The 27002-nt window shown below is 42.3% G+C and overlaps 1 protein-coding gene across 2 annotated transcripts; it reads right to left on the reverse strand.

Annotated features, from left to right (window-relative positions):
- MED30 (mediator complex subunit 30) lies at positions 1-27002 on the reverse strand. 2 transcript variants are annotated; one of them, XM_074942972.1, is made up of 6 exons: positions 26150-26450; positions 24459-24577; positions 23891-24096; positions 15545-15703; positions 9843-9953; positions 1-338 (listed from the first exon to the last, which is right to left on the reverse strand). In XM_074942972.1, exons 3-6 carry the CDS (start codon positions 24062-24064, stop codon positions 243-245), a joined length of 540 nt encoding a protein of 179 aa, XP_074799073.1. In that variant the 5' UTR covers positions 24065-24096; positions 24459-24577; positions 26150-26450; the 3' UTR covers positions 1-242. The 2 variants fall into 2 exon arrangements, with proteins under 2 accessions (XP_074799073.1, XP_074799072.1); XM_074942971.1 differs by lacking the exons at positions 24459-24577; positions 26150-26450 and adding an exon at positions 26887-27002 and having other exon boundaries at positions 2-338.

The raw sequence follows: 27002 nt of genomic DNA on the forward strand, positions 1-27002 counted from the left end.
AAACACAAATGAGTCTCTATTGTGTGTACAAATTACATGATGAATTGTTTACATAAACAGAACCAATACATTTAAATATCACAAAAGAAACCACATAGCAACATTAAAGGAGTTTTGTATACCAGTGGGATAAGGAGAGGGGAAAATGAATGGCTTTTTAGAAAAAAGAAATTATGTATTTTCAAAAAAATAAAGAAAGTCTATTTTCATAATTACAAAAAATACTTAAATTGTATCATAGTTCAGTTCCTCATTGCCAACATGGCATTTATGTCCCAAATGAGATTCCGTAATTGATCCATAATTTGCTTCAGCTGCTGATTCTTCTGTTTCAGTTTCTGTGAAAAGAAAGAATTTATCAAGTGGTGTTTGATCAAGCCCAGACTATGTAATTGGAATTTCAATTAAAAAAAAATAATCATACTACATAATGTAGCACAGGGGGTTTACTCTCACACATCAGTGCTCCCATCGTCATCAACTGAATGCCATGCTCTCTTTAAAATGTATTCTTAGAGGATTAGAAAAACCAGGAATTAAGGAGTGCTGTAGGAATACTGTTTCTTTTCACAACAGTCTTTTGGTCAGAACCCTTGCCTCTCACAACACAAACAAGCTCCTTTAAAAACTGAGTGATTGTGGGCATCAGAAGATATTAGCAAAGCCCTTAAAGCAACAAAAGCATGTTTCTGTAGGAAGAAAAAACTGCACAGTCTGAACTAGTTAAATGGTGTAAGGGGGAACAGGTAAATTTATGTGAGCATATTTTGTGTGAATTGAGTGCTTAGAAAAGTGGTGGATTAGTAGTACAGTAGAACCTCAGAGTTACAAACACCAGTTAAGGAACTGACCGGACAACCATACACCTCATTTGGAATCGAAAGTACGCAATCTGGCAGCAGCATAGACTTCCCCCTCCCCCTCAAAAGAAAGAAAATACAATACAGTACTGTGTTAAACATAAACTAAAAAAAATTAAGGGAAAGTTTAAAAAAAAATTGACAAGGTAAGGAAACTGTTTCTGTGCTTGTTTCATTTACATTATGATGGTTAAAAGCAGCATTTTTCTTTGGCATAGTAAAGTTTCAAAGCTGTATTAAGTCAATGTTCAGTTGTAAACTTTTGAAAGAACAACCATAACATTTTGTTCGGAGTTACAAACATTTCAGAGTTCTGAACAACCTCCATTCCCGAGGGGTTTGTAACTGAAGTGGTCTGAACCAGGCATAGTGTGAGGAAAAGAGCTGTTCAAGTTTTTTCAACAGCTCTCCCAAAGCAGCTCAACCCCGATTTACAACTGATGTGCAGGCCAGCAAATAGGGCATCCTATTCATTCTACATTCTGCGGTACACAAATACCGTAGGGTTAGGGGACCAGCAAAATCAGGGCTTGTCTATATTTACAGTGCTGCAGCTGTGCCGCTCTAGTACATAGTGAAAATGCTATCTATGCCAACAGGAGAGCTTCTCCCATCAGCGTACGTACTCCACCTCTCTAAGGGCTTGTCTACATTACTGCGCAGGGTCAATCTAAGATATGCAACTTCAGCTACGTGAACAGCGTAGCTGAAGTCGACGTACTTAGATCTACTTACTGCGATGTCTTCACTGCGGTAAGTCGACAGCTGACGATCTCCCGTCGACTCCACTTGCACTCCTCGTTCTGGTGGAGCGGTGAGTTGACAGGAGAGCGCTCAGCAGTCGATTTATCGCATCTATACTAGACGCGATAAATCGACCCTCACTGGATCGATCGCTGCCTGCCGATCCAGCGGATAGTGTAGACAGGCCCTAAGAGGCAGTAGCTATGTCGACAGGAGAAGCCCTCCCATCAAACTAAGTTCTTCCCCGCAGAAAATATATTTCTGCCCAAGAAATGCTGCATTTCTGCCTTTTGCCCACCAGAGGCTGCTGTGGCATCAGAACAGTTAGCAGCATGAATGCAGCTGGCTGTTCTGGCACCACAGCGGCCTCTGGTGGGCAAAAGGTGGAACTGCAGCACTTCTGGGGCAGAATACATTTTCTGTGGGGGGAAAAAAACATCTGTGCATGCCCAGTGGCAGAGAATTCCCCCAGGAGTAGAACTTCATCAGAGCACCCTGCCTGTGGAGCCAGATTAGGACAGCGTGGGGCACACAGGGCTGCTGCGGGGGTGTCAGAGACTAGTCAGAATGGCTAGTGGGGGAACAGACTGAGGCATGGACTCAGGAGCTAGTGGGGTGACAGCGTTGAGCCTGAAGATGGGGGAGGAGGCTGCAGAGACCCATGGGGATGGGGAGTACGGGGACAGGGGCAGATGTACCTGACTGAATGGGGGAGTCTCCTCAATTCCCTAACAATCCCAACCCTTCCCCCCATGAAAAACCTATACTATATTTCTCCCACCCACACCCCACAACCCTCCAGGTTCACTCCAGGCTCCTTCCCTCTCCCTCAACTCCTCCATTACCCCTGATGCCCCCCAAGCCTTTGCGCTGCTTCTGACAGGTGCAGGAAATACAGTTCTGTATTTTAATTTAAATGAATTACTCAAAGTTCTGTATTAATATGCCTAATAAGGAATCTATTTGTCAAAAAAACTCTACCAGAATCAGGTTTTTTGGACTGTATTGTTACAGACATACTTGCTAGTGGATATTTTGAAATAAATTATCAAAATAATGGAAACTGGCACCATTATATTGTGTTATTTTGACAAATAAAATATGCACTATTTTGCAGAATTTTAAAAAAATATTGTGCGCAGAATTTTTAATTTTTTGGTGCAGAATTCCCCCAGGAGTATAAACTGCACAAAAACAAAATGAGAAATGACTGCTTAGGAAGGAGTACTGAAAAAAAGAATCTGGGTGTTATAGTGGAGCACAAACTAAATATGAGTAAACAATGAAATTCCGTTGCAAAAAAGCAGACATTATTCTGGAATGTATTAACAGGGGTGTTGCAAGCAAGACACTAGATGTAATTTTTCCATTCAGCACTGATATGGCCTCAACTGAAGTACTGTGTCCAGTTCTGGGCACCACACTTCGATGTAGATAAACTGGAGAAAGTCCAGAGGAGAGCAACAAAGGTGACTAAACGTCTAGAAAATATGACTTACAAGGAAAGACTGAAAAAAATTGGGTTTGTTTAGTCTGGAGAACAGAAGACTGAGAGGGGACAGGATAACAGTCTTCCAGTACATAAAAGATTGTCATAAAGAAGAGGGTGATAAATTGCTCTCATTATCCACTGAGGACAGATAAGCAGTAATGGGGTTAAATTGCAGCAAGGGAGATTTAGGTTAGACATTAGGAAAAACTTCCTAAGTGTAATGGTAGTTAAGTACTGAAACAAATTACCTAGGGAGGTTATAGAATCTCTGTCATCAGAGGTTTTTAAGGAGAGGTTAAACAAACACCTGTCAGGGAGGTCTAGATATAGTACTCAGTTTTGCCTCAGTGCAGGGGACTGGACTAGATGGCCTATTGAGATCCTTTCCAGTCCTACATTTCTATTATTATTAATTTAATTTGCTAAAAGAAAGCTTAAACATTTATGAAATTCCACAAGATCATGCCAAGGAGGTTTAAAAAACCAATTTGCATACAAGTAAAACAACAAGGGTAAAAACATGTCATAAAACTATCAAACACACAGTAAATACAGACAGTTATGTTTATTAACAGTTAAAGATTGCAAATAAATGTGCATAAATTCACAGTATAAAATTATACAGGATTTAATATATACAATCCCGCTACATCAACATATAAGAAGATAAAATACAACAGAAAAGCTTTCAGTTGCTTTTCTCTCAATTCACATGCTGTCCCCATGTTTTTGCCTATACAGTGTGTGAATAAATATAGGGTTTTACGTAATATCTTTCCCTCTCTAATTGGGAATTGAAAAGTTGAAACATCAAAGAAATATTTTCAGTGGATTTTCTGGTATTTCCCTCTACCACTTATTTTAATTACTTGGAATCTAGATATTTCTTTTGTTCAGTTGTTTTCTGTCTATTTTACATATACCTGTACTGCTTTCTGCTTAGTATTTACATGTCTATTCCAGCCCTTCAAATATTCAATCCTATCTTTATGTTTTACAATTTGAAGGACCAACTACTTGTGCTTTAGTGATGCTGTATATTTTAGTAACCTTTCTACACTGATTTGAATAAAATTTTAATTAGTAACTATACCTGCCATTCAGACTGAAAATTTAACAGCATCTTTAGCATATCTGATACATTTTCTTGAACCAGTTAGTGTTTCATAAATGCTACACTTGACAAAAGAAAAGCTCTTCTTCAATTTCTCGAAATACAAAAAGCAGACCCTTTTTTTTTTTCCTTCAAACAAGGAATTTATTACTCATGAAAGGTGTTGGAGTGGCAGCCCTACAGTTCATTATTAATCCACAACATAGTTCTGATAATATTTTCACATCTTACATTGTATATACATTCTGCTATCCACCATTCCTGGAGAAGCTTCAAAGCCACAGAGAACCCAACTATGATCTCATCCCACTCTGCTCGCCAAACACTAAATAGAACTACTAGGTACAAACCCAAATGTACCTCATTCATGAAAATCTCACAGCACTGGTAGGAAACATTGTAGAGAGCAACACAGTTTTGATTGTTGGGGTGCCTTAACTCTGCAATCAACCAGTAGAACAAAATCAAAAATTGCTGAACAAACCGGATGTGCCATGTTTGTCTTTCTGCCACAGGACAGAAGCGACTTTGTCTGTACAAACTGCAAGCTGGTCTCCATATTGGAAGAGAAGGTTCAAGGTCTGGAGAAACAAGTATCGACCCTGCGTTGCATAAGAGAAACGGAAGATTTCCTGGACAGACGTCAGGATATGCTTCTACGAACACAATGTTCTGAAGATTCAGAGCAGGCTGTGCAGCGGGGACAGGAGGACAGTGAAGAAATTTGGCAGCATGTGACCTCCAGAAGAAGAAAGGGGTGCATCCATGTACCAGCAACGCAGATACAGGTTGTTAGGATATAGATATTCAGGCCTGTCTGTAAAGGCCTATACTCTAAGAATTTAGGTGTATTCTTATCACTTGGCTAGTTATAGAGGTAAAAAAGAGAATCAAAATCACTGTCTGCCGGTGTAAGGGCCTTTTCTTACTGTGACAGTCTGAGGCCCTGTGCTTAGGCTAAGGCCTTTGGCTAAGCAGCAGAGGCAGCCATAAGCTACGAAGCGACCGGTCACATCCTCACATTCCAAACTAGTCACATTGAAAGAAGGTGCTATTGGGCTGTTAGGAATACAATCCTGTCCTGATAATGCCTATCACCTCCAGAGAAAGGGAAGTGCCTAGAAAATGTAAAAGGAAACAGCATCCTGTCTGGCAAGAACTCACTTATCAATACTGGGATGTGAAATCCTCACTTCTGTATTGTTTTGTCACTATAGTTCCCACTTTGCTATTGTTTGTCTGTATAATCTCTGTCTGGGTCTGTGATTGTTCCTGTCTGCTGTATAATTAATTTTGCTGGGTGTAAACTAATTAAGGTGGTGGGATATAATTGGTTACATAATCATGTTACAATATGTTAGGATTGGTTAGTTAAATTTCAGGAAAATGATTGGTTAAGGTATAGCTAAGCAGAACTGAAGTTTTACTATATAATCTGTAGTCAATGAGGAAGTGAGTGGGCATGGGTGGGAGGGGATGGGTGTGTGGGTGGGGGAGATGGGAACAAGGAATGGGGGTAAGGAAATTGGAATCATGTTTTGCTAAAGGGGGAAATGGGAGTAAGGAAATTGGAATCATGTTTTGCTAAGGGCAGGAATGGGAACAGGGACACAGGTGTAAGGCTCTGTGGTGCCAGAGCTGGGAAGGAGGATACTAAGGAAGGAAACTGGAATCATGCTTGCTGGAAGTTCACCCCAGTAAACATCGAATTGTTTGCACCTTTGGACTTCGGGTATTGTTGCTCTCTGTTCATGTGAGAAGGACCAGGGAAGTAAGTGGGTGAAGGAATAAGCCCCCTAACACAGGTAAGCAACCGTTTTCATGTTCTCTCCACAGGAACTAATGCGGAGAGTGGACTAGATGATACATCTGAGGGAAGGGAACAGAAGGGACTCCGCTGATTGGAAGGCATGAGATGCACTGTCCTAGGGATCGGGGTTCCACGACCACCGCTCCCAAGAGAAAGAGGCGGGTGGTGGTGGTCGGGGACTCTCTCCTCAGGGGAACTGAGTCATCTATCTGCTGCCCCAACCAGGAAAACCGAGAAGTCTGCTGCTTGCCAAGAGCAAGGATTCACGATGTGACGGAGGGACTGCCGAGACTCATCAAGCCCTCGGATTGCTACCCCTTCCTGCTTCTCTACGTGGGCACCAATGATACTGCCAAGAATGACCTTGAGCGGATCACTGCCGACTACGTGGCTCTGGGAAGAAGGATAAAGGAGTTTGAGGTGCAAGTGGTGTTCTCGTCCATCCTCCCTGTGGAAAGAAAAGGCCTGGGTAGAGACTGTCGAATCGTGGAAGTCAATGAAGGGCTACGCAGGTGGTGTTGGAGAGAAGGCTTTGGATTCTTTGACCATAGGATGGTGTTCCAAGAAGGAGGAGTGCTAGGCAGAGACGGGCTCCACCTCACGAAGAGAGGGAAGAGCATCTTTGCAAGCAGGCTGGCTAACCTAGTGAGAAGGACTTTAAAGTAGGTTCACCGGGGGAAGGAGACCAAAGCCCTGAGGTAAGTGGGGACGTGGGATACTGGGAGGAAGCACGAGCAGGAGAGCGCGAGAGGGGAGGGCTCCTGCCTCATACTAAGAAAGCAGGACAAACAGCAAGTTATCTCAAGTGCCTATACACAAATGCAAGAAGCCTGGGAAATAAGCAGGGAGAACTGGAAGTCCTGGCACAGTCAAGGAATTATGATGTGATTGGAATAACAGAGACTTGGTGGGATAACTCACATGACTGGAGTACTGTCATGGAGATGGATATAAACTGTTCAGGAAGGACAGGCAGGGCAGAAAAGGTGGGGGAGTTGCAGTGTATGTAAGAGAGCAGTATGACTGCTCAGAGATCTGGTATTAAACTGTAGAAAAACCTGAGAGTCTCTGGATTAAGTTTAGAAGTGTGAGCAACAAGGGTGATGTTGTGGTGGGAGTCTGCTATAGACCACCGGACCAGGGGGAAGAGGTGGATGAGGCTTTCTTCCGGCAACTCACGGACGTTACAAGATCGCAAGCCCTGGTTCTCATGGGAGACATCAATCACCCTGATATCTGCTGGGACAGCAATACAGCGATGCACAGACAATCCAGGAAGTTTTTGGAAAGTGTAGGGGACAATTTCCTGGTGCAAGTGCTGGAGGAACCAACTAGGGGCAGAGCTCTTCTTGACCTGCTGCTCACAAACCGGGAAGAATTAGTAGGGGAAGCAAAAGTGGATGGGAACCTGGGAGGCAGTGACCATGAGATGGTCGAGTTCAGGATCCTGACACAAGGAAGAAAGGAGAGCAGCAGAATACAGACCCTGGACTTCAGAAAAGCAGACTTTGACAACCTCAGGGAACTGATGGGCAGGATCCCCTGGGAGAATAACATGAGGGGGAAAGGAGTCCAGGAGAGCTGGCTGTATTTTAAAGAATCCTTACTGAGGTTACAGGGACAAACCATCCCGATGTGTAGAAAGAATAGTAAATATGGCAGGCGACCAGCTTGGCTTCACAGTGAAATCCTTGCTGATCTTAAACACAAAAAAGAAGCTTACAAGAAGTGGAAGATTGGACAAATGACCAGGGAAGAGTATAAAAATATTGCTCAGGCATGCAGGAGTGAAATCAGGAAGGCCAAATCACACCTGGAGTTGCAGCTAGCAAGAGATGTTAAGAGTAACAAGAAGGGTTTCTTCAGGTATGTTAGCAAGAAGAAGAAAGTCAAGGAAAGTGTGGGCCACTTACTGAATGAGGGAGGCAACCTAGTGACAGAGGATGTGGAAAAAGCTAGTGTACTCAATGCTTTTTTTGCCTCTGTCTTCACGAACAAGGTCAGCTCCCAGACTACTGCACTGGGCAGCACAGCATGGGGAGGAGGTGACCAGCCCTCCGTGGTGAAAGAAGTGGTTCGGGACTATTTAGAAACGCTGGACGAGCACAAGTCCATGGGGCCGGATGCGCTGCATCTGAGAGTGCTAAAGGATTTGGCGGATGTGATTGCAGAGCCATTGGCCATTATCTTTGAAAAATCATGGTGTTCAGGGGAGGTCCCGGACGACTGGAAAAAGGCTAATGTAGTGCCCATCTTTAAAAAAGGGAAGAAGGAGGATCCTGGGAACTAGAGGCCAGTCAGCCTCACCTCAGTCCCCGGAAAAATCATGGAGCATGTCCTCAAGGAATCAATTCTGAAACACTGAGAGGAGAGTAAAGTGATCAGGAACAGTCAGCATGGATTCACCAAGGTCAAGTCATGCCTGACTAATCTAATTGCCTTCTATGACGAGATAACTGGCTCTGTGTATGAGGGGAAAGCAGTGGACGTGTTGTTCCTTGACTTTAGCAAAGCTTTTGAAACAGTCTCCCACAGTATTCTTGCCAGCAAGTTAAAGAAGTATGGGCTGGATGAATGGACTACAAGGTGGATAGAAAGCTGGCGAGATTGTTGGGCTCAATGGGTAGTGATCAATGGCTCCATGTCTAGTTGGCAGCTGGTATCAAGTGGAATGCCCCAAGGGTTGGTCCTCGGGCCGGTTTTGTTTAATATCTTTACTAATGATCTGGAGGATGGTGTGGATTGCACCCTCAGCAAGTTTGCAGATAACACTAAACTGGGAGGAGAGGTAGATACGATGGAGGGTAGGGTTAGGATACAGAGGGAGCTAGACAAATTAGAGGATTGGACCAAAAGAAATCTCATGAGGTTCAACAAGGACAAGTGCAGAGTCTTGCACTTAGGACGGAAGAATCCCATACACCGCTACAGACTAGGGACGAATGGCTAGGCAGCAGTTCTGCGGAAAAGGACCTAGGGGTTACAGTGGACGAGAAGCTGGATATGAGACAACAGTTGTTGTCTTCTTGTTGCCAAGAAGGCCAATGACATTTTGGGCTGTAGAAGTAGGGGCATTGCCAGCAGATCAAGGGATGTGATCATTCCCCTCTATTCGACATTGGTGAGGCCTCATCTGGAGTACTGTGACCAGTTTTGGGCCCCACACTACAAGAAGGATGTGGAAAAAATGGAAAACGTCCAGCGGAAGGCAACAGAAATGATTGGGGGACTGGAACACGTGACTTATGAGGAGAGGCTGAGGGAACCAGGATTGTTTAGTCTGTGGAAGAGAGGAATGAGGGGGGTTTGATAGCTGCTTTCAACTACCTGAAAGGGGGTTCCAAAGAGGATGGATCTAGACTGTTCTCAGTGGTAGCAGATGACAGAACGAGGAGTAATGGTCTCAAGTTGCAGTGGGGGAGGTTTAGGTTGGATATTAGGAAAAACTTTTTCACTAGGAGGGTGGTGAAACACTGGAATGCGTTACCTAGGGAGGTGGTGGAATCTCCATCCTTAGAGGTTTTTAAGGTTAGGCTTGACAAAGCCCTGGCTGGGATGATTTAGTTGGGGATTGGTCCTGCTTTGAGCAGGGGGTTGGAGTAGATGACCTCCTGAGGTCCCTTCCATCCCTGATATTCTATGATTCTATGATGGAGAACGCTGAAATCCTGATACACAAGAAATGTTTACTCCTGAACTATTTGTTACTTGGGGCCAAATAGCAAACACACTGCATTTTATGGAGCAATCTAGTAATACAAGCTTCACATGGACAAAGCAACATATTTTCTGCGTCATGCAAGTCAATCTCAACTTTGTTACCTTATTTACTTCCATGATTTCCCTTCTTTCCTCACTAGCAAAACGAAGCTGGCTTGCAACACCACGATCATCATGCTTGGATCCATCCTCTTCAACATATGGAATAAGTTGCTATGAAGGTGAACCAAATGTTAAAGTTCAAGTAAAAAACTATTTTTGCTATGTATGCTAAAAATTTGAAGAGAACGATAGTATATCCAGAATTATGGGGCCAAAATAAACTTCTCATCTACATTTATGGCAATACAGTCAAAATGAAGCATTTCTGTGCCAATGTCATTTCCATTATAAACCTCTGCTCTCAGTAGTTTAAATATATTAAACAGAAATCTTAACAAGTTTCCTGATCTGAAGCTTATGTTTGTAAAGGACTATTTAGTATTATTATTTTAATACTGTCAAGCTTGTAAACAGTATTTTTTACAGAATCAAGGAACATAAGAAGCTGATTTTAAAATATGCTAACCCTGCAGCTCTCATTCAGTGGGCAATGGGAGCTCTGCACTGGAATATATGCAAATACAGAGTTCTTAATCTGAACCACTCCTTTGTTTCCCTTTTTTTTTTTGGTGGGGGGGGGAGGAAGGGGAAGTAAGTGAGAAGAGGGAAAGAGGAACAGTGGCAGACAGAGGATAAGAAAGAAAGTTTCTTTTTACAGGTGTACAATATTAGGGCCAGATTGTCCTTAGCCTTTGGATAGGTGCATAAGAGAGCAAAGACATCACTGCTTTCTCTGGAAGTTCAAATTGCCTAAAGGGAGGTGGTGGGGACATGGCTTACTCAACACCTCCCTTCCCCCGCAAAGGCCCACAGAATGGCTCCAGCAAGCACCCCCATACACCAGGGAAGGGTATTGTGCTTCAAATAGGCACAATGCCTCACAGACATATGCTTGTGCCACTGCAGCTTTATGCAGGCCTCAACATGGGCTGTGGTTTACAAAGAGGCAAAATCTAGCCTTTAATATTTTAAGAAGTCTATATTATGATGTCTTTGTATTTTTGACCATTATAGGTTGATTCAAATAGAAAGATCTTAACAGAAAAATGTCAAATATGAATTTTGTCTTAAATATTTTCCATTGTGATCAGATCAAATAACCCATGTTTCATCATTTCCTACAAACTGCCATTGTAAAGAGAAACAGTCTGAACACAAAATCTGATGAAGAGTCCTAAATGAACTTTAACACCCATATCCTTCCTTTAAAAGAAAATCCAACCAATTTGCATATAAAAATTACAGACAAAAGTATTTTTCTGCATAGCAAAAAAATACTACTCTGATTCAAAAGCAGTACCCTACAACAACTTAGAATTAGATCTTAGAGTTAATGGAACTTGTATGTGAAGGCACACAGTCCATTGTTCTGTCTTTAAACTCCCATTTCTGAAAAAAATTGAGAATATGGAACGCTTCTAAATGTCAACACAATGTCTGAGTCCTCAGACGTTAGGCACTGAGAAAAGATGAAGCTGCTAGTAGAATAAGATCCTCTTAAATTTAAACAGAGAACAGCCAAAACTAAGACTAGTAATTACTGGAAATGTGTAAGGAGAAGACAAGGGTTAAGGATTAGGGAATAGGTTCTCAATCAAATGCACATTCATCTGTTATTCAGCTACATTGGAAACTGAACCATTTATGCTGAGGGAATGTGAAAGGAAGAGAAATCATGAATACTAAATCATTTATGCGGTCCAAATATATCTGTTAAACCTCAGATAGCATGATAATTTCCATCCTAACCCATTTTCAGACATTCATAACTTACTGAAACAGTTACCCCTTGTACCATAACTTTGCAGGATTGGTCTCTGCTTAAGGGAGGTTTTTATTTTTTTAAGTTGAGCAAAGACATTAAATGTATTTTAAAGTACAAGAGCGGAACCTCCCATCTTCCTCAGACATCCCCAATTTAAAAAAAAAATCAAATGCCTTTTTTTTTTTTTTTTTTTTTAACAACTCTAGAAGTAAAATGGATGTGGGCATGAAGTTTAAATTTGGCATGTAGGAGTCCTCATTCTAAAATTACCACCTTTGAATATACTGGTGAAAACTAGCTCTGATTTAACCTATTGAAAATTGAATTTCATGCACGTGAAATACATTTTGCACAGAATTCTCATTAATCTTCTTAAAGTGGACAGCCAATGAATTCCACAGTACATATGTGCATCTAAGCTGTAGAGTGAAAATGTAATGAAAGTGCATGACTTATAATATTTCCATCCTATAAGGCAGAAGCTACTTAGCTACTAAGGTTCTCTGGAGGAGGGCTTCCTTTACTACCCTGCAAGGCAAGGAGAAGGCATTCTGGTAGCATACAGCCAAATATTCTACACTATGAAATTTCTTTGATCTCTAAACCAAATGTAATTTTTGATAAAAGCGACTAAGAACATTCAAATTGAACAGTTAAGCACTCAACATTCAGGAAATTCAGGCAAAGAAAGTTGGTAGCTAGGCCAGTTTCATAGTTAATTGCCTCACGTACTGATCTGTCGGTTGAAAAGGAGTTGAACAGTACAAGGATACCAACTATACTAACATATATAAATTGAAGAGAGATTTATTTTAGAACATTTAAGTAAATAAAGATTGCCAATGAAAACAGAGTATAACAACAATGAAAAAAAAATTTTTTCCAAGATGCTTCACATGTAATCTAAAGCCAGAATCCTGCAACTGGTTCTGATGGAATCAGTGGCAGGATGGGAGCTAAATTAATATAAATTAATTAATATAAGTAGAACACTATATCGTATTAGTATGTAATTAGAGACTACATCAAAAGCAATGCACAAGGGGACAGAGTTATGGTTATGCGACCTTTTCTTAATCTAGTTTTATTGATAGAATGTTAGTTATAGATATCTGGGAACTGGAAGAGTGCTTCACTTAACACACACACTTCCTTTTAAACCGGAGGACAATTTCTCTGCATTCACCAATGCAATACCATTTTGCTATATTCAGCCCAAATTCCACCTCTTCAAGATACTGTGTGTACCAACTGTACGTTTTCACTTTCATAATAGAAGGTAATTAAAGGCCCTAAGAGGGAATATGACAAAGGGACACAAAATAGTGAATGGTCTAGTAGATTCAGCTTCTGTTCACCCTGTCTCATAAAACACAAGAGGAACAAAATGAAACTCAAAGGTAGCAAACTCAAAACCAATAAAATTAAACTTCTTCCACACAAAGCACAATGAAACTCATTGCACAAGATATCACTGAGGCCATGAAATTAGAAGGAGTCAGAAAGGGATTGGACATTAATATGGAAAACAAAATATCCATATATATAATAGCAAATGCTTAAAAAAAACCCAAATCCCATAAACAATGTCCAAGAAGGGATATAAATTTACATGCTATGGGGCATAAGTCAACTCCATCTATCAGGGGTTGGGAGGAAACTTTCCATGGAGCGGATTATCCCATAACAGCCTGCTGCAAGGTTTCATGTACTTTTCTCTAAAGCGGGTGGTAATCTTGTCAGAGACTGGTCTAGATCAGAGGTGGGCAACCTATGTCCCGCGGGCCACATTTGGCCCGTGGGACTGTCCTGCCCAGCCCCTGAGCTCCTGGCCTGGGAGGCTGTCCCCCCTCCCCCGCAGCCACGCCGCCGCACGGCGCAATGCTTTGGGTGGCGGGGCTGCAGAGCTCTGTGCTGTGCGGCGCGGCTCCAGGCAGTAAGGAGCGGGGCGGGGGGAGAGGGGGTTGGATAGAGGGCAGGGGAGTACGGGGGATGGTCAGGGGCATGGAGAGGGGTTGGGGTGGTCAGAGGGCGGGGAACAGGGGTTGAATGGAGGCAGGAGTCCCGGAGGGGGCAGAGAGTAAGGAGAGGAGGGGTTGGATGGGGTGGTGGGGGGCAGTCAGGGGACAGGGAGCAGGAGGAGTGGATGGGGTAGGGGTCCCGGGGGGCCAGTCAGGAAGGGGGGGGGGTTGAATGACGTGGTGGGGGGCAGTTAGGGGCGAGGGTCCGGGGCAATCAGGGAGAAGGGGTGGTTGGATGGGGCAGGAGTCCCAGGGGGGCAGTCAGGAAGGAGGGGGGCAGGTTGATGGGGCGGCGGGGGACAGTTAGGGGCGGGGGATCCGGGGGCGATCAGGGGACCGAGAGAAGGGGGGTGGATGGGGCAGGAGTTCCCAGGGGGCCATCAGGGAATGGAGGGGTTGGATAGGGCAGGAGTCCCGGGGGGGGGCCGTCAGGGGGCGAGAAGTGGCGGGATCAAATAGCGAGCAGGGGCCAGGCCATGCCTCACTGTTTGGGGAGGCACAGCCTCCCCTAACCGGCCCTCCATACAATTTCAGAAACCCGATGCGGCCCTCAGACCAAAAAGTTTGCCCGCCCCTGGTCTAGATGGACCACTGCTCTGATCCTAAATTTCCTATATTTCTTTGTCCCTGTTTAGTGAATATTTTAAAACATATAACACCATGTTTATATTAAAGTGCCCCCAAATACAAGAGTAAAACGGTGTAGAAAATCCAAAAATCTACTACTAGTAGTAACAGCAGCAGCAATAGTATCCAGAGGCCCAATGAGGATAGGTGCCCCATTGTGCTACACAGTAAACTCAGAGTAAGTAGGGCATGTCTAAATTTCAAAGGAAAAAAAGGTAGATTTGACAAAGATTAAAAAAATCAAGGAGAAACTCTCATTTTCTCTGAGGTTTTCTATTTACTTTTGGAATTTTGGAATGGAAGAAAGATTTTCCATCCAGTGTTCTTCCTCTCACTTTTTCCCCACTGGAAAATAACTGGAAAAAGAAAAAATGTGAGAGAAAGCAGTGGCTAAAAACCTCCACTCTAACTTTTTCCCCTCTAAATGTATTTCTTTCCCCTGGAAAAGCATAAAAAAAGATACACAGTAAGTAAGTTTTTCCCCAGTTTGTCTCTCTGTCTCACTCTCTCCTGCTTTTTAAAACAAAAAACCCCAAAACCTTTTCTCCTTTTTTTCTACTGTGCAAAGACTACTCCAAAATCTGAAATGAAATTTAATTTCATTTAAAAAAAATGTTTCAAATTTTTCATCCTTCCAAAAGTAAAAAAACCCTCATTCAATCTAAATGAAAAAAATTTAGTTCTCTTTTAATTTTTTTTTTAATTAAAAAACCAGCTTCAAAATTTCAACCAGCTCCACAAAGTGACAATCTGTCCCCTGAAGAGTTTACAGCAGTGGTCCCCAAACTGTGGGGTGCGCCCCCTCGGGGGGAGCAGAGGAACCTCGGGTGGGGGGCGTGGTGGGGCCCAGGACAGCCCACATGGGGTGGGGAGGGAGTGCCACCCAGACCTGCTCTACCCCCAGCCCTAGCCTCAGTTCGGGTCCTGGTCATGGCTTCACCCCTGGCTGCGGCCCCAGCTGCAGTCCTGGCCTTGGCTCCCAGTCCCAGCCCCCAGTCCCACTCTTAGCCCCCAACTGTGGCTCTGCTCATGGCCCCGGCTCCTGACTATGGCTCCGGTCCTGCTCCCAACCGTAGTTGTGGGGGTAGGGGTAGGGGGTGGACAGGCTCCGTTATGGGTAAGAGAGGCCACAAAAGAAAAAGTTGGGGGACCACTGGTTTACAGTCTTGTTTAAAATCAGAGACAACAGCTGAGTATAACAAGCAATCTGAAGGAATGGGTGCTACTGTAACATAAACAAACAATAAAAATCAGACCCAACAATCATACATATCAAAGAAAATACTTACCTCTATGGGAACAGGATCTAGCCCTGCACAGTTTTCATTGCATTTGTCATAGACTAATCTCAGTTTCCTGAAGAGTATTGATAGCTGACGGAGATGTTCTTGCAGCTTTGCTAATCTGTCTTGGTATGTCCCAGTATGATAAGTAACACCATTTGGTAGCTTAAGAAGCCAAACAATTTAAAAAGGAAAACAGTTAACAAAATAAAACAAACAAAAAAAAGTTACTAAAACAAACTTTCTATCCCATCAACTAAAATGAAGTGTTTATAAAAAGTTCTTTTTTACTAGGGCTGTTGATTAACCGCAGTTAACTCAGCGATTAACTCAAAAAAATTAACTGCGATTAAAAAATTAATAGTGATTAATCGCACTGTTAAACAATAGAATAAGAATACCAATTGAAATTTATTAAATATTTTGAATGTTTTTCTACATTTTCAAATATATTTATTTCTATTACAACACAGAATACAGAGTGTACAGAGTTCACTTTACATTATTATTTTTTATTACAAATATTTGCACTGTAAAAAAAAATAGCATTTTTCAATTCACCTCATACAAGTACTGTAGTGCAATCTCTTTATCGTGAAAGTGTAATTTACAAATGTAGATTTTTGTTGTTACATAACTGCACTCAAAAACAAAACAATGTACAACTTCGGAGCCTACAAGTCCACTCAGTCCTACTTCTTGTTCAGCCAATCGCTAAGACAAACAAGTTTGTATACATTTACGGGAGATACTGCTGCCTGCTTCTTATTTACAATGTCACCTAAAAGTGAGAAAAGGCATTCACATGGCACTTTTGTAGCTGGTGTTGCAAGATATTTATGTGCCAGATATGCTAAATATTTGTATGCCCCTTCATGCTTCAGCCATCATTCCACAGGACATGCTTCCATGCTGATGATGCTCATTAAAAAAATAACGCATTAATTAAATTTGTAACTGAACTCCTTGGGGGAGAATTGTATGTCTCCAGCTCTGTTTTACCTGCATTCTGCCACATATTTCACGTTATAGCAGTCTCGGTTGATGACCCAGCATATGTTCGTTTTAAAGAACACTTTCACAGCAGATCTGACAAAATGCAAAGAAGGTACCAATGTGAGATTTCTAAAGATAGCTACAGCACTTGACCCAAGGTTTAAGAATCTGAAGTGCTGTCCAAAATCTGAGAGGGACAAGCTGTGGAGCATGCTTTCAGAAGTCTTAAAAGAGGAACTGGATGTGGAAACTATAGAACCCGAACTACCAAAAAAGAAAATCCAATCTTCTGCTTTTGGCATCTGACTCGGACGATGAAAATAAATATGCTTCAGTTTGCTCTGCTTTAGATCGTTATTGAGCGAAACCTGTCGTCAGCATGGACACATGTCCTCTGGAATGGTGGTTGAAGCGTGAAGGAACATATGAATCTTTAGCGCATCTGGCACGTAAATATCTTGAGACACTGGCTATAACAGTGCCACGTGAATGCCTGTTCTCACTTTCAGATGACATTGTAAACAAGAAGCGGTCAGCATTAGCTCCTGCAAACTGTAACCAAACTTGTTTGTCTGGATGATTGGTTGAAGTAGGACTGAGTGGACTTGTAGGCTCTAAAGTTTTACATTGTTTTATTTTTGAATGCAGTTATTTTTTGTACATAATTCTACATTTGTAAGTTCAACTTTCATGATAAAGAGGTTGCACTACAGTACTTGTATTAGGTGAATTGAAAAATACTATACTATATCTTTTGTTTTTTACAGTGCAAACATTTGTAATGAAAATAATAATAATAATATAAAGTAAGCACTGTACACTTTGTATTCTGTGTTGTAATTGAAATCAATATATTTGAAAATGTAGAAAACTTCCAAAAATATTTAAATAAATGGTATTCCAGTCGCGCTGTTAAACAATAATAATCGCGATTAATTTTTTTAATCCTGTGATTAATCGCAATTAATTTTTGTAAGTTCTTGACAAAACTATTTTTCACATTTTCTAACAGTCATGGATGTTCCAGCCACTTTCTTTACATTAAAAATCTGCACCATATCTACTGATTCTATATGCCAAACCCAAGTCCTGTGTAATCACAGACCCTTTATATAGTCAATAACTTCTTATTTAATATCTTCAAATAGTTTTTCAAATGCTAACATCTTTTCTATTGTGACTAATCAGAAAACCGTGCTCTCTGGTATCATACACAGATCTGACCACAGTAATCCACACACTTATGCCCCAGACATATTCACTATATTAGGGAAAGAGGCTCCATAATGCAGAGTGCAGCAGTCTGCTCACTTAGCAAAGGCAATGGAGTCTGTATTCAATTCATTTTAGATAGTTATTTAAAAAAAAAAAAGTTTCAACAACAGTTTTTAGGAAAAATATTTCTAAATTTTTCAATTATTGTTTCTGTTTATGACCAATTTATAAAGGATTGAAACTTTTTGAAAATTCAACATTTTGATGAAATAATTTTGTGGTTTTTTGGCATTTTTTGACCAGCTTTAATTTTAAAATTCATAGCTCTCTGTGGGGTTAACATTTGTTACCTAAGATCACTTCTCTCTCCACTGACAGCTAAATCCTACTGGAACCATGAAACTGTTTACCAAGAGAGGTAACACTACAGTACTTGTATTAGGTGAATTGAAAAATACTATACTATATCTTTTGTTTTTTACAGTGCAAACATTTGTAATGAAAATAATAATAATAATATAAAGTAAGCACTGTACACTTTGTATTCTGTGTTGTAATTGAAATCAATATATTACATTCATCATGACACAGATGAGAGAATGGGTGTCTGGACCTAGACTATGGCACTCACTCTTACAGAACTTCCAAAATTAGAACTTAATACAAAATACACCTCATCAACTTAGCTTTTCCACAATAAGCTCTCTACACAGACTCATATACACATTCATCACAAAACAAAATGTCTTCTACTTTTCAAGTTTCCCCACTGATGGAAATGAGAGAAAGAATTTGTTTCATTATTTTCATTTGGGAGGTGATCATACTCACAACTATAAATATGAATTCTGTAACTGAAGTTAAATCATGAATAGTTAGAGATCTCTGCATCTAGCTGGCCACCTCAGCCATGAATCAAAGTGATGAACTAAGGGTTTGTCTACACTTGCAGTGCTATAGTGCTTAATGAAAATGCTACCTGCCAACAGGACATCTTTTCCACTCAGCATAGGTACTCCACCTCCCGGAGAGGGGGTAGCTACGTCAATAGGAAAAGCCCTCCCATTGACAAAGTGCTGTCTACACCAGGAGTTAGGTTGGCATAACTGCAGCACTCAGGGGTGAGAATTTTCCACACCCCTGAGCGATGTAGTTATACTGACATAAGTTTGTAGTGTAGACTAGGGCTCAGTGTCACATTTCTGTGGTTCGTAACAGAAAAGAAGAGGCTAAGGTGGATTTCCATAACACCAAATATTGAAAGGAAATACAGTCATAACTTTCTGCAAAAAGGACTCTACTATGAAATCCTGAGAACATAAGAAAGGCCATACTGGGTCAGAGCAAGGGTCCATCCAGCCCAGTATCCTGTCTACTCACAGTGGCCAATGCCAGGTGCCCCAGAGGGAGTGAACCTAACAGGTAATGATCAAGTGATCTCTCTCCTGCCATCCATCTCCACCCTCTGACACACAGAGGCTAGGGACACCATTCCTTACCCATCCTGTCTAATAGCCATTAATGGACTTAACCTCCATGAATTTATCCAGTTCTCTTTTAAACCCTGTTATAGTCCTAGCCTTCACAACCTCCTCAGGCAAGGAGTTCCACAGGTTGACTGTGCGCTGAGTAAAGAAGAACTTCCTTTTATTCCTTTTACAAGAAGGGTTTCTTCAGGTATGTTGGCAATAAGAAGAAAGCCTAGGAAAGTGTGGGCCCCTTACTGAATGAGGGAGGCAACCTAGTGACAGAGGATGTGGAAAAAGCTAATGTACTCAATGCTTTTTTTGCCTCTGTCTTCATGAACAAGGTCAGCTCCCAGACTACTGCACTGGGCAGCACAGCATGGAGAGGAGGTGGCCAGCCCTCTGTGAAGGAAGAAGTGGTTCGGGACTATTTAGAAAAGCTGGACATGCACAAGTCCATGGAACTGGATACGTTGCATCCGAGAGTGCTAAAGGAATTGGCGGATGTGATTGCAGAGCCATTGGCCATTATCTTTGAAAACTCATGGCGATCAGGGGAAGTCCCGGAAGACTGGAAAAAGGCTAATGTAGTGCCAATCTTTAAAAAAGGAAAGAAGGAGGATCCTGGGAACTAGAGGCCAGTCAGCCTCACCTCAGTCCCCGGAAAAATCATGGAGCATGTCCTCAAGGAATCAATTCTGAAGCACTTAGAGGAGAGTAAAGTGATCAGGAACAGTCAGCATGGATTCACCAAGGGCTAGTCATCCCTGACTAATCTAATCGCCTTCTATGATGAGATAACTGGTTCTGTGGATGAAGGGAAAGCAGTGGACGTGTTATTCCTCAACTTTAGCAAAGCTTTTGACACGGTCTCCTACAGTATTCTTGTCAGCAAGTTAAAGAAGTATGGGCTGGATGGATGCACTACAAGGTGGGTAGAAAGTTGGCTAGATTGTCGGGCTCAACGGGTAGTGATCAATGGCTCCATGTCTAGTTGGCAGCCGGTATCAAGTGGAGTGCCCCAAGGGTCGGTCCTGGGGCCAGTTTTGTTCAATATCTTCATAAATGGTCTGGAGGATGGTGTGGATTGCACCCTCAGCAAGTTTGCAGATGACACTAAACTGGGAGGAGAGATAGATACGATGGAGGGTAGGGTTAGGATACAGAGGGAGCTAGACAAATTAGAGGATTGGACCAAAAGAAATCTCATGAGGTTCAACAAGGACAAGTGCAGAGTCTTGCACTTAGGACGGAAGAATCCCATACACCGCTACAGACTAGGGACGAATGGCTAGGCAGCAGTTCTGCGGAAAAGGACCTAGGGGTTACAGTGGACGAGAAGCTGGATATGAGACAACAGTTGTTGTCTTCTTGTTGCCAAGAAGGCCAATGGCATTTTGAGATGTATAAGTAGGGGCACTGCCAGCAGATCGAGGGACGTGATCGTTCCCCTCTATTCGACATTGGTGAAGCCTCATCTGGAGTACTGTGTCCAGTTTTGGGCCCCACACTACAAGAAGGATGTGGAAAAATTGGAAAACGTCCAGCAGAGGGCAACAAAAATGATTAAGGGACTGGAACATATGACTGATGAGGAGAGGCTGAGGGAACTGGGATTGTTTAGTCTAAGGAAGAGAAGAATGAGGGGGGTTTGATAGCTGCTTTTAACTACCTGAAAGGTGGATCCAAAGAGGATGGATCTAGACTATTATCAGTGATAACAGATGACAGGACAAGGAGTAATGGTCTCAAGTTGCAGTGGGGGAGATTTAGGTTGGATATTAGGAAAAACTTTTTCACTAGGAGGGTGGTGAAACACTGGAATGCGTTACCTAGGGAGGTGGTGGAATCCCCTTCCTTAGAAGTTTTTAAGGTCAGACTTGACAAAGCCCTGGCTGGGATGATTTAGTTGGGATTGGTCCTGCTCTGGGCAGGGGGTTGGACTAGATGGCCTCCAGAGGTCCCTTCCAACTCTGTTATTCTATGATTCTATGATTTGTTTTAAACCTGCTACCCACTAATTTCATTTGGTGGTCCCTAGTTTTGATATTATGGGAACAAGTAAATAACTTTTCCTTATTCACTTTCTCCACACCACTCATGATTTTATAGACCTCTATCATATCCCCCCTTAGTCTCCTCTTTTCCAAGCTGAAAAGTCCTAGCCTTTTTAATTTCTCCTCATATGGGACCTGTTCTAAACCCCTAATCATTTTAGTTGCCCTTTTCTGAACCTTTTCTAATGCCAGTATATTTTTTTGAGATGAGGGGACCACATCTGTACGCAGTATTCAAGATGTGGGCGTACCATGGAGTTATATAAGGGCAATAAGATATTCTCCGTCTTATTCTCTATCCCTTTTTTAATTATTCCTAACATCCCATATGCTTTTTGGACTGCCGCTGCACACTGTATGGACGTCTTCAGAGAACTATCCACGATGACTCCAAGATCTTTCTCCTGATTAGTTGTAGCTATATTAGCCCCATCATATTGTATGTACAGTTGGGGTTATTTTTTCCAATGTGCATTACTTTACTTTACAGAAGTGGTTTTAGTACTGTTACATAACACAGAAAATATTTATTTTTGAATAACATTATTTCCCCTATATCTAAGTTAATTACTTCATTAAGTTGTACCAAATGCGTGAGCATTTCTTTAAGAGTTGAAAAGAGAACTAAGATAGACTGTATATATTTGCTAGTTATAGCTCAAAGGGTTTTAACAGCTCAAGGCTATGTGAATTGGATTGAATTTCATAGAAGCCATGGTTTCTTTCACTGTGTTTAAATGTTGTAAAAATAATTTATCCAGAAATTATTTTTTGTATCCTCCCTTTCTGATCTAAGGAACATTTTCAAACAACTAGATTATGTCCTGTTAATAATAGTGTACAACCTGTACACTGGTACTACTTTCTTATTTAGTCCACAAATAAATTGTTCTTTTTTCACCTTTACTTTTAACTTAAGGATAGCATCATATTAATGTCATTACAATAATAGAGGATTTGCAATACCTAATCTAACTGTATTGGTCATTGCTAAAAGCAATACTCCTTAAGGATATATATTTTTCTTGCAGTTATTTTACAAAACTTCTCACTTTACTTTTATTCAAATATAGTGAAGAAGCTCAAATGAGACTCTTCATAGTTAAATCTGGATTTTTAAAAAAATAACTTGTTCATTAAAAAATTATGCAACTCTAGTAAGATTCACAGTTCCTGAAAACCTCTTAGAAATGCAATAATTCTCCAGCTATAACTTTTTAATTTGTTATATATTAATTTACAAAGGCTATTCCATTTCGTTGGCCAAATTCTGTCTTATACTCAAAAATGTTTCTACTCAGCTCCCATTTACTTCAATAATTGTTGGATTCCCACGGATACAAGTACCTGGCCTCTAGTATTTCTCTCACCTCCCAAAACAAGTGCTATGATACAACTAGTACAAGTAAAAACAAATAAAAATAAGCACAGGACTTCAACTCAGCAGGAGAAGAACATAAGCAACCAAAAATATATATATATATATATATATATAAAATCCAAGCTTCCAAAGGGTCATTTCAAACAGTAGGAGAAGAGTGATGTTAACAGTTATTACAAATACCCTAACAATATGCAGTCTTTTTACAATATGCAGTGACCACTAGCAGCCATTAGTTTATTTTTAGACCCGACCGCTACAATGTGCTCCTCACAGAAGCGCTCCTGCCATCACTTAAGTCAGTAGGGTTCTGTGCAGGTGTAGGAGTTTACGTGAGCAAAGCTCCTTCCAAGATCTGGGACTGTTTAATGATGAACTCAATGCTATTCCTCTTAACATCAGAATGCTTAAATTGGTTATGCAAGATGTAGAAGATGTGATATTGGATGCCATCTTAAAATTTTATGAGATGTTATCAAGCTCAGTATCAAAATGCTTTAGCAATAATTTTTGACATAAATACCTAGATATAGATAAAAAATTACAATATAAGAACGTCCAACTAAAAAATAAAATCATAGTCACAGGAAGAAATAAAAGGATTATATTCCAATTCATCTTCTCAGATTCTATTCTTTAAATACAATTACATCTTGGGGTTTATTTGTTTATTTACTCAGTAACCAGCCTCACACTGAAAATTACTTGTACCACTTTCTGAGTATAAAAAGAGCATTAAGAATTTCACCCAGTTTTGGATGGAAAATGTTATTCTGTAGTAAGATGACCAAAAGATCTCTGGCAAAATAATCCCCAAAGGCCAGCAAGAATACAGAAAAGAAGTTAGCATACAAACAAATTTTGTTATTTCTTAAAAGAAAATAGAAACATAAAGACAAAAGTCTTACATTTAGCGTGTACCCACAGTACATTAAATGAGGATTTTCTCTAATTCACAATGCTCATGCAACCAGGATGGAAGAACAGATTTACAGAAATAATCCAACAGCAATATACAGACAACATATTCTCACCCCTAAAAGCACTTTGGTCAAGAACTTGCTCTAAGCTAAACTACCCCCTCAAATTCTGAAAACACTTTCTACACATGCTATGATGTACCCGATCACCTCCAACTGTATTACCTTTTTTTTTTTTTTTTTTTTTAACAACTAGTTGGTAGGAGATGGGAAAGGAACAGAAGAGTATGAAAAGGGAAGGTCTTTCTGCGTCTCACCTGCATATTCCTCAGTAGCTGAAAGATTTCCATTGTCCGAAATACAATATCCTGCACAGTCTCTTGGCCAATGCGACAGAGAGAAGCTGTGTTCACTTCTCGGGCTGCTTGAGCCTGTGGTCCTGAGAAAGCACCAGGAGGCATCCCTGCCCCAGCGAGAGGAGGAGTGGACATGATCTGACTCCAATCAATCCCACAAAGTAAGGCTGCACACAGACAGGGAGAAAGAGATGCTGAAGTATAGTTCATGAATTCTCAATTAAAACTCTGTACGGTCACTATACTGTTCCTTTCCTCATGACATCCCTATCCCAAACATGAAAAACAAACTACATTACTAAACAGGCAAAAGACAGATTGGTGTTTTAAACATCAGGTTTGAAATACCTTCAGCCTCCTTGAACCACAGGTTTATAACTCAGTAGGACGAATTCAATTCTAGCAACTTATATCTATGCCGTTCATACTATAAAGGAATTATTTGGATGAGTCCTGTCTCCTATCTGCTCTATGTGGATATGAAAGATTCTAGGGCACTTTTCCTATAAGTAGGAGTTTGTCCTAGTACCTTTGGCCAAAACTCCTTTCCTTCCACTGTTGTCTTGTATGACTGATGTCAGCCCAATTGCTGTCCTCTCCACCTCAGAGGTGGCTGTTTTTCAGGCGGTATGTGTAGTCCGTGAGCAGCTTTGGGATGAAAGGTGTAATAAAAAGTTTAAAATAAATTCCATATCTAGATATTGTTTCATTAGGTTATCAAGCTCCTCTCTAGCACTCTAGATGCTTTACACACTGTACAAACATCTAGAAAAAGGCAAGCAGGTCCAAAACTTTCTACCCCAAGGAAGATGGTTCTGATGCCTGGGCACCATGTCAAAACAGTAGGGTTGCCCACCAGAAGCTTAGTGGGAAAGAATGAGAGAACACATGGGCTCAACTACTCAGTTACTGTAAGGGCTGCACCACACCCAGTGTGTGGGGGTTATCAATCCCCATCCTTTCCTCCTGGCTGCAATATACTTTGAGGTCACCGGACTCTGAAGAGTGGAAGATGGCGGGAAGTCCTTCGCACTTAAGTGGGGACTCAGTCTCCTATTCTGCTGGGCTGGGGAGGGGACCAATTCCCTATGCTCCTGCTTCTGGGGGGGGAGGGGCAGTTCCAGGGGAGGCAGGAGGCACAGTGCTTTACTCCTGAGTCAGTGATGGGCAACCTGCGGTCCGTCAGGGTAATCCGCTACTGGGCCGCAAGACAGTTTGTTTACATCAACCATCTGCAGGCCCGCACCACTTTCCATAGCTCCCGTGGGCTGGGAACGATGAATGGCAGCCACTGGGAGCTGCGGGCAGGCATGCCTGCAGACAGTTGATGTAAACAAACTGTCTTGCAGCCCGCCAGCAGATTACCCTGATGGACTGCAAGTTGCCCACCACTGTCCTGAGGGGTGGAGGTGTCAGTCAGAGACCTCAAGGGCAGTGGCTCTCAACCAGGAGAGAGGCATGCGTGGCGGGTGAATCCCTGGCTCAGGGAGGCTAGCCCCTGGCTGGACCACCCCTTCTGCCTGAGGCCCCGCCTCTCCCGCCGGAGCCCAGAGTCCACTCCCTCCTGGCGCGGCAGCCAGCTTCCCCCCCACGCCTCCAGCTACCCAGGCTCCGCTAGCCCCGAAACGACGGGCGGGTGAGCGGGTGGTGTTGCCCTCCCGCCAGCCCCGGAATGCCAGGGGGGTGAGCGGGCGGTGCCCCCCACAGCACCGGAGGGCTGGGCGGGCGGGCAGCATGGCCTCCCTCCCCCAACCCCAGATGACAGACCAGCCACCGTTAGCCCTCTAGCCCCCCCGCAGCACAACCCGGGAAGCAGGAAGGAGTCTGGGGGCAGAGTGTGTGTGGGGCCATGCAAGGTTGTTTGGGGAGGCACAGCCTTCCCCTGCCTTCAATACTCGTGGCCCATGCGCAAATATCTTCCAGAGGTACATCAAGTCATCTAGATATTGCCTAGTTTTACAACAGGCTACATAAAAAGCACTAGCAAAGTCAGTACAAACTAATATTTCACATAGACAGTGAGTTGTTTATACTGCTGTACATACTATACACTGAAATGTATGTAAAATATTTAAATTTCCAATTGATTTATTTTATAATCATATGGCAAAAATGAGAACATAATCAATTTTTCAGTGATAGCGTACTGTGACACTTTTACACAAAGTAAAACTATTTCTGCATGCTTATTCTCCCCCCAGCCCCCACTGTTACTCTCACCTTCTTGTCAACTGTTGGAAATGGGCCATCCTGATTATCACCACAAAAGCTTTTTTCTCCTGCTGATAACAGCCCACCTTAATTGATCACTCTCGTTATAGTGTGTACGGCAACACCCATTTTTTCATGTTCTCTGTGTATATATCTCTTCTCACTGTATTTTCCACTGCATGCATCGGATGAAGTGGGTTTTAGCCCACGAAAGCTTATGCTCAAATAAATTTGTTAGTCTCTAAGGTGCCTCAAGTCCTCCTGGTTCTTTTTGTGACACTTCTGTATTTTTATATCTAATTTTGTACGCAAGTAGTTTTTAAGTGAGGTGAAACTTCAGGGTACACAAGACAAATCAGACTCCTGGAAAGGGGTCCATTAGTCTGGAAAGGTTGAGACCCACCGCTGGAGGGGAGTGGAGAGTTGGGACAGTCCTCCACTTCATAAGGAGGGGAGACTTTCTCCCCTGTGGGGAATGCAGTCCTCGGAGGTGGGGGTGAATCTGATCTCTTGTGGGTCAAGGACTGTCCCAAGAACCTGGGGGGTGGGGGGGGGAGGAAGGGAAGAGGAGCAGCCTCTGAGGGTGGGGGGATTCCTGGCCCGGGGGCGGGCAGTCCTAACACCTCTGGGGGAGGGGCACTGCTCTACTCCGCGGGCGCGGGGAAGAAGGGCAGGGCAGGGCTCCCTTCCGCCGAGGAGGTCGCTGAGAGCAGGCTGCATCCCTAGCCCGCTGCTGAGCTACTTACGGCGGGCGGGCGACAGCCGTCTCCGACCGGCGCGGCTAGTTACCCTGGAAACAGCCAGGCGGAAGGAGATGACCGGACTAGAGACAGAAGCGGAAGCGAGGCCGCGCGGGAAGTGA

Source organism: Natator depressus, chromosome 2 (genome assembly GCF_965152275.1).
Source record: "Natator depressus isolate rNatDep1 chromosome 2, rNatDep2.hap1, whole genome shotgun sequence".
NCBI lineage: Eukaryota > Metazoa > Chordata > Testudines > Cheloniidae > Natator > Natator depressus.

Excerpts from the sequence above, each read along its gene's own strand:
- MED30 (XM_074942972.1), bottom strand. The coding sequence starts at position 24,064 with ATGTCCACTCCTCCTCTCGCTGGGGCAGGGATGCCTCCTGGTGCTTTC. Across the intron at positions 15,704-23,890 it reads AGCTACTGAGGAATATGCAG|CTACCAAATGGTGTTACTTA; the intron begins GTGAGACGCAGA and ends TGGCTTCTTAAG. Across the intron at positions 9,954-15,544 it reads TAGATCCTGTTCCCATAGAG|CAACTTATTCCATATGTTGA; the intron begins GTAAGTATTTTC and ends TCACCTTCATAG.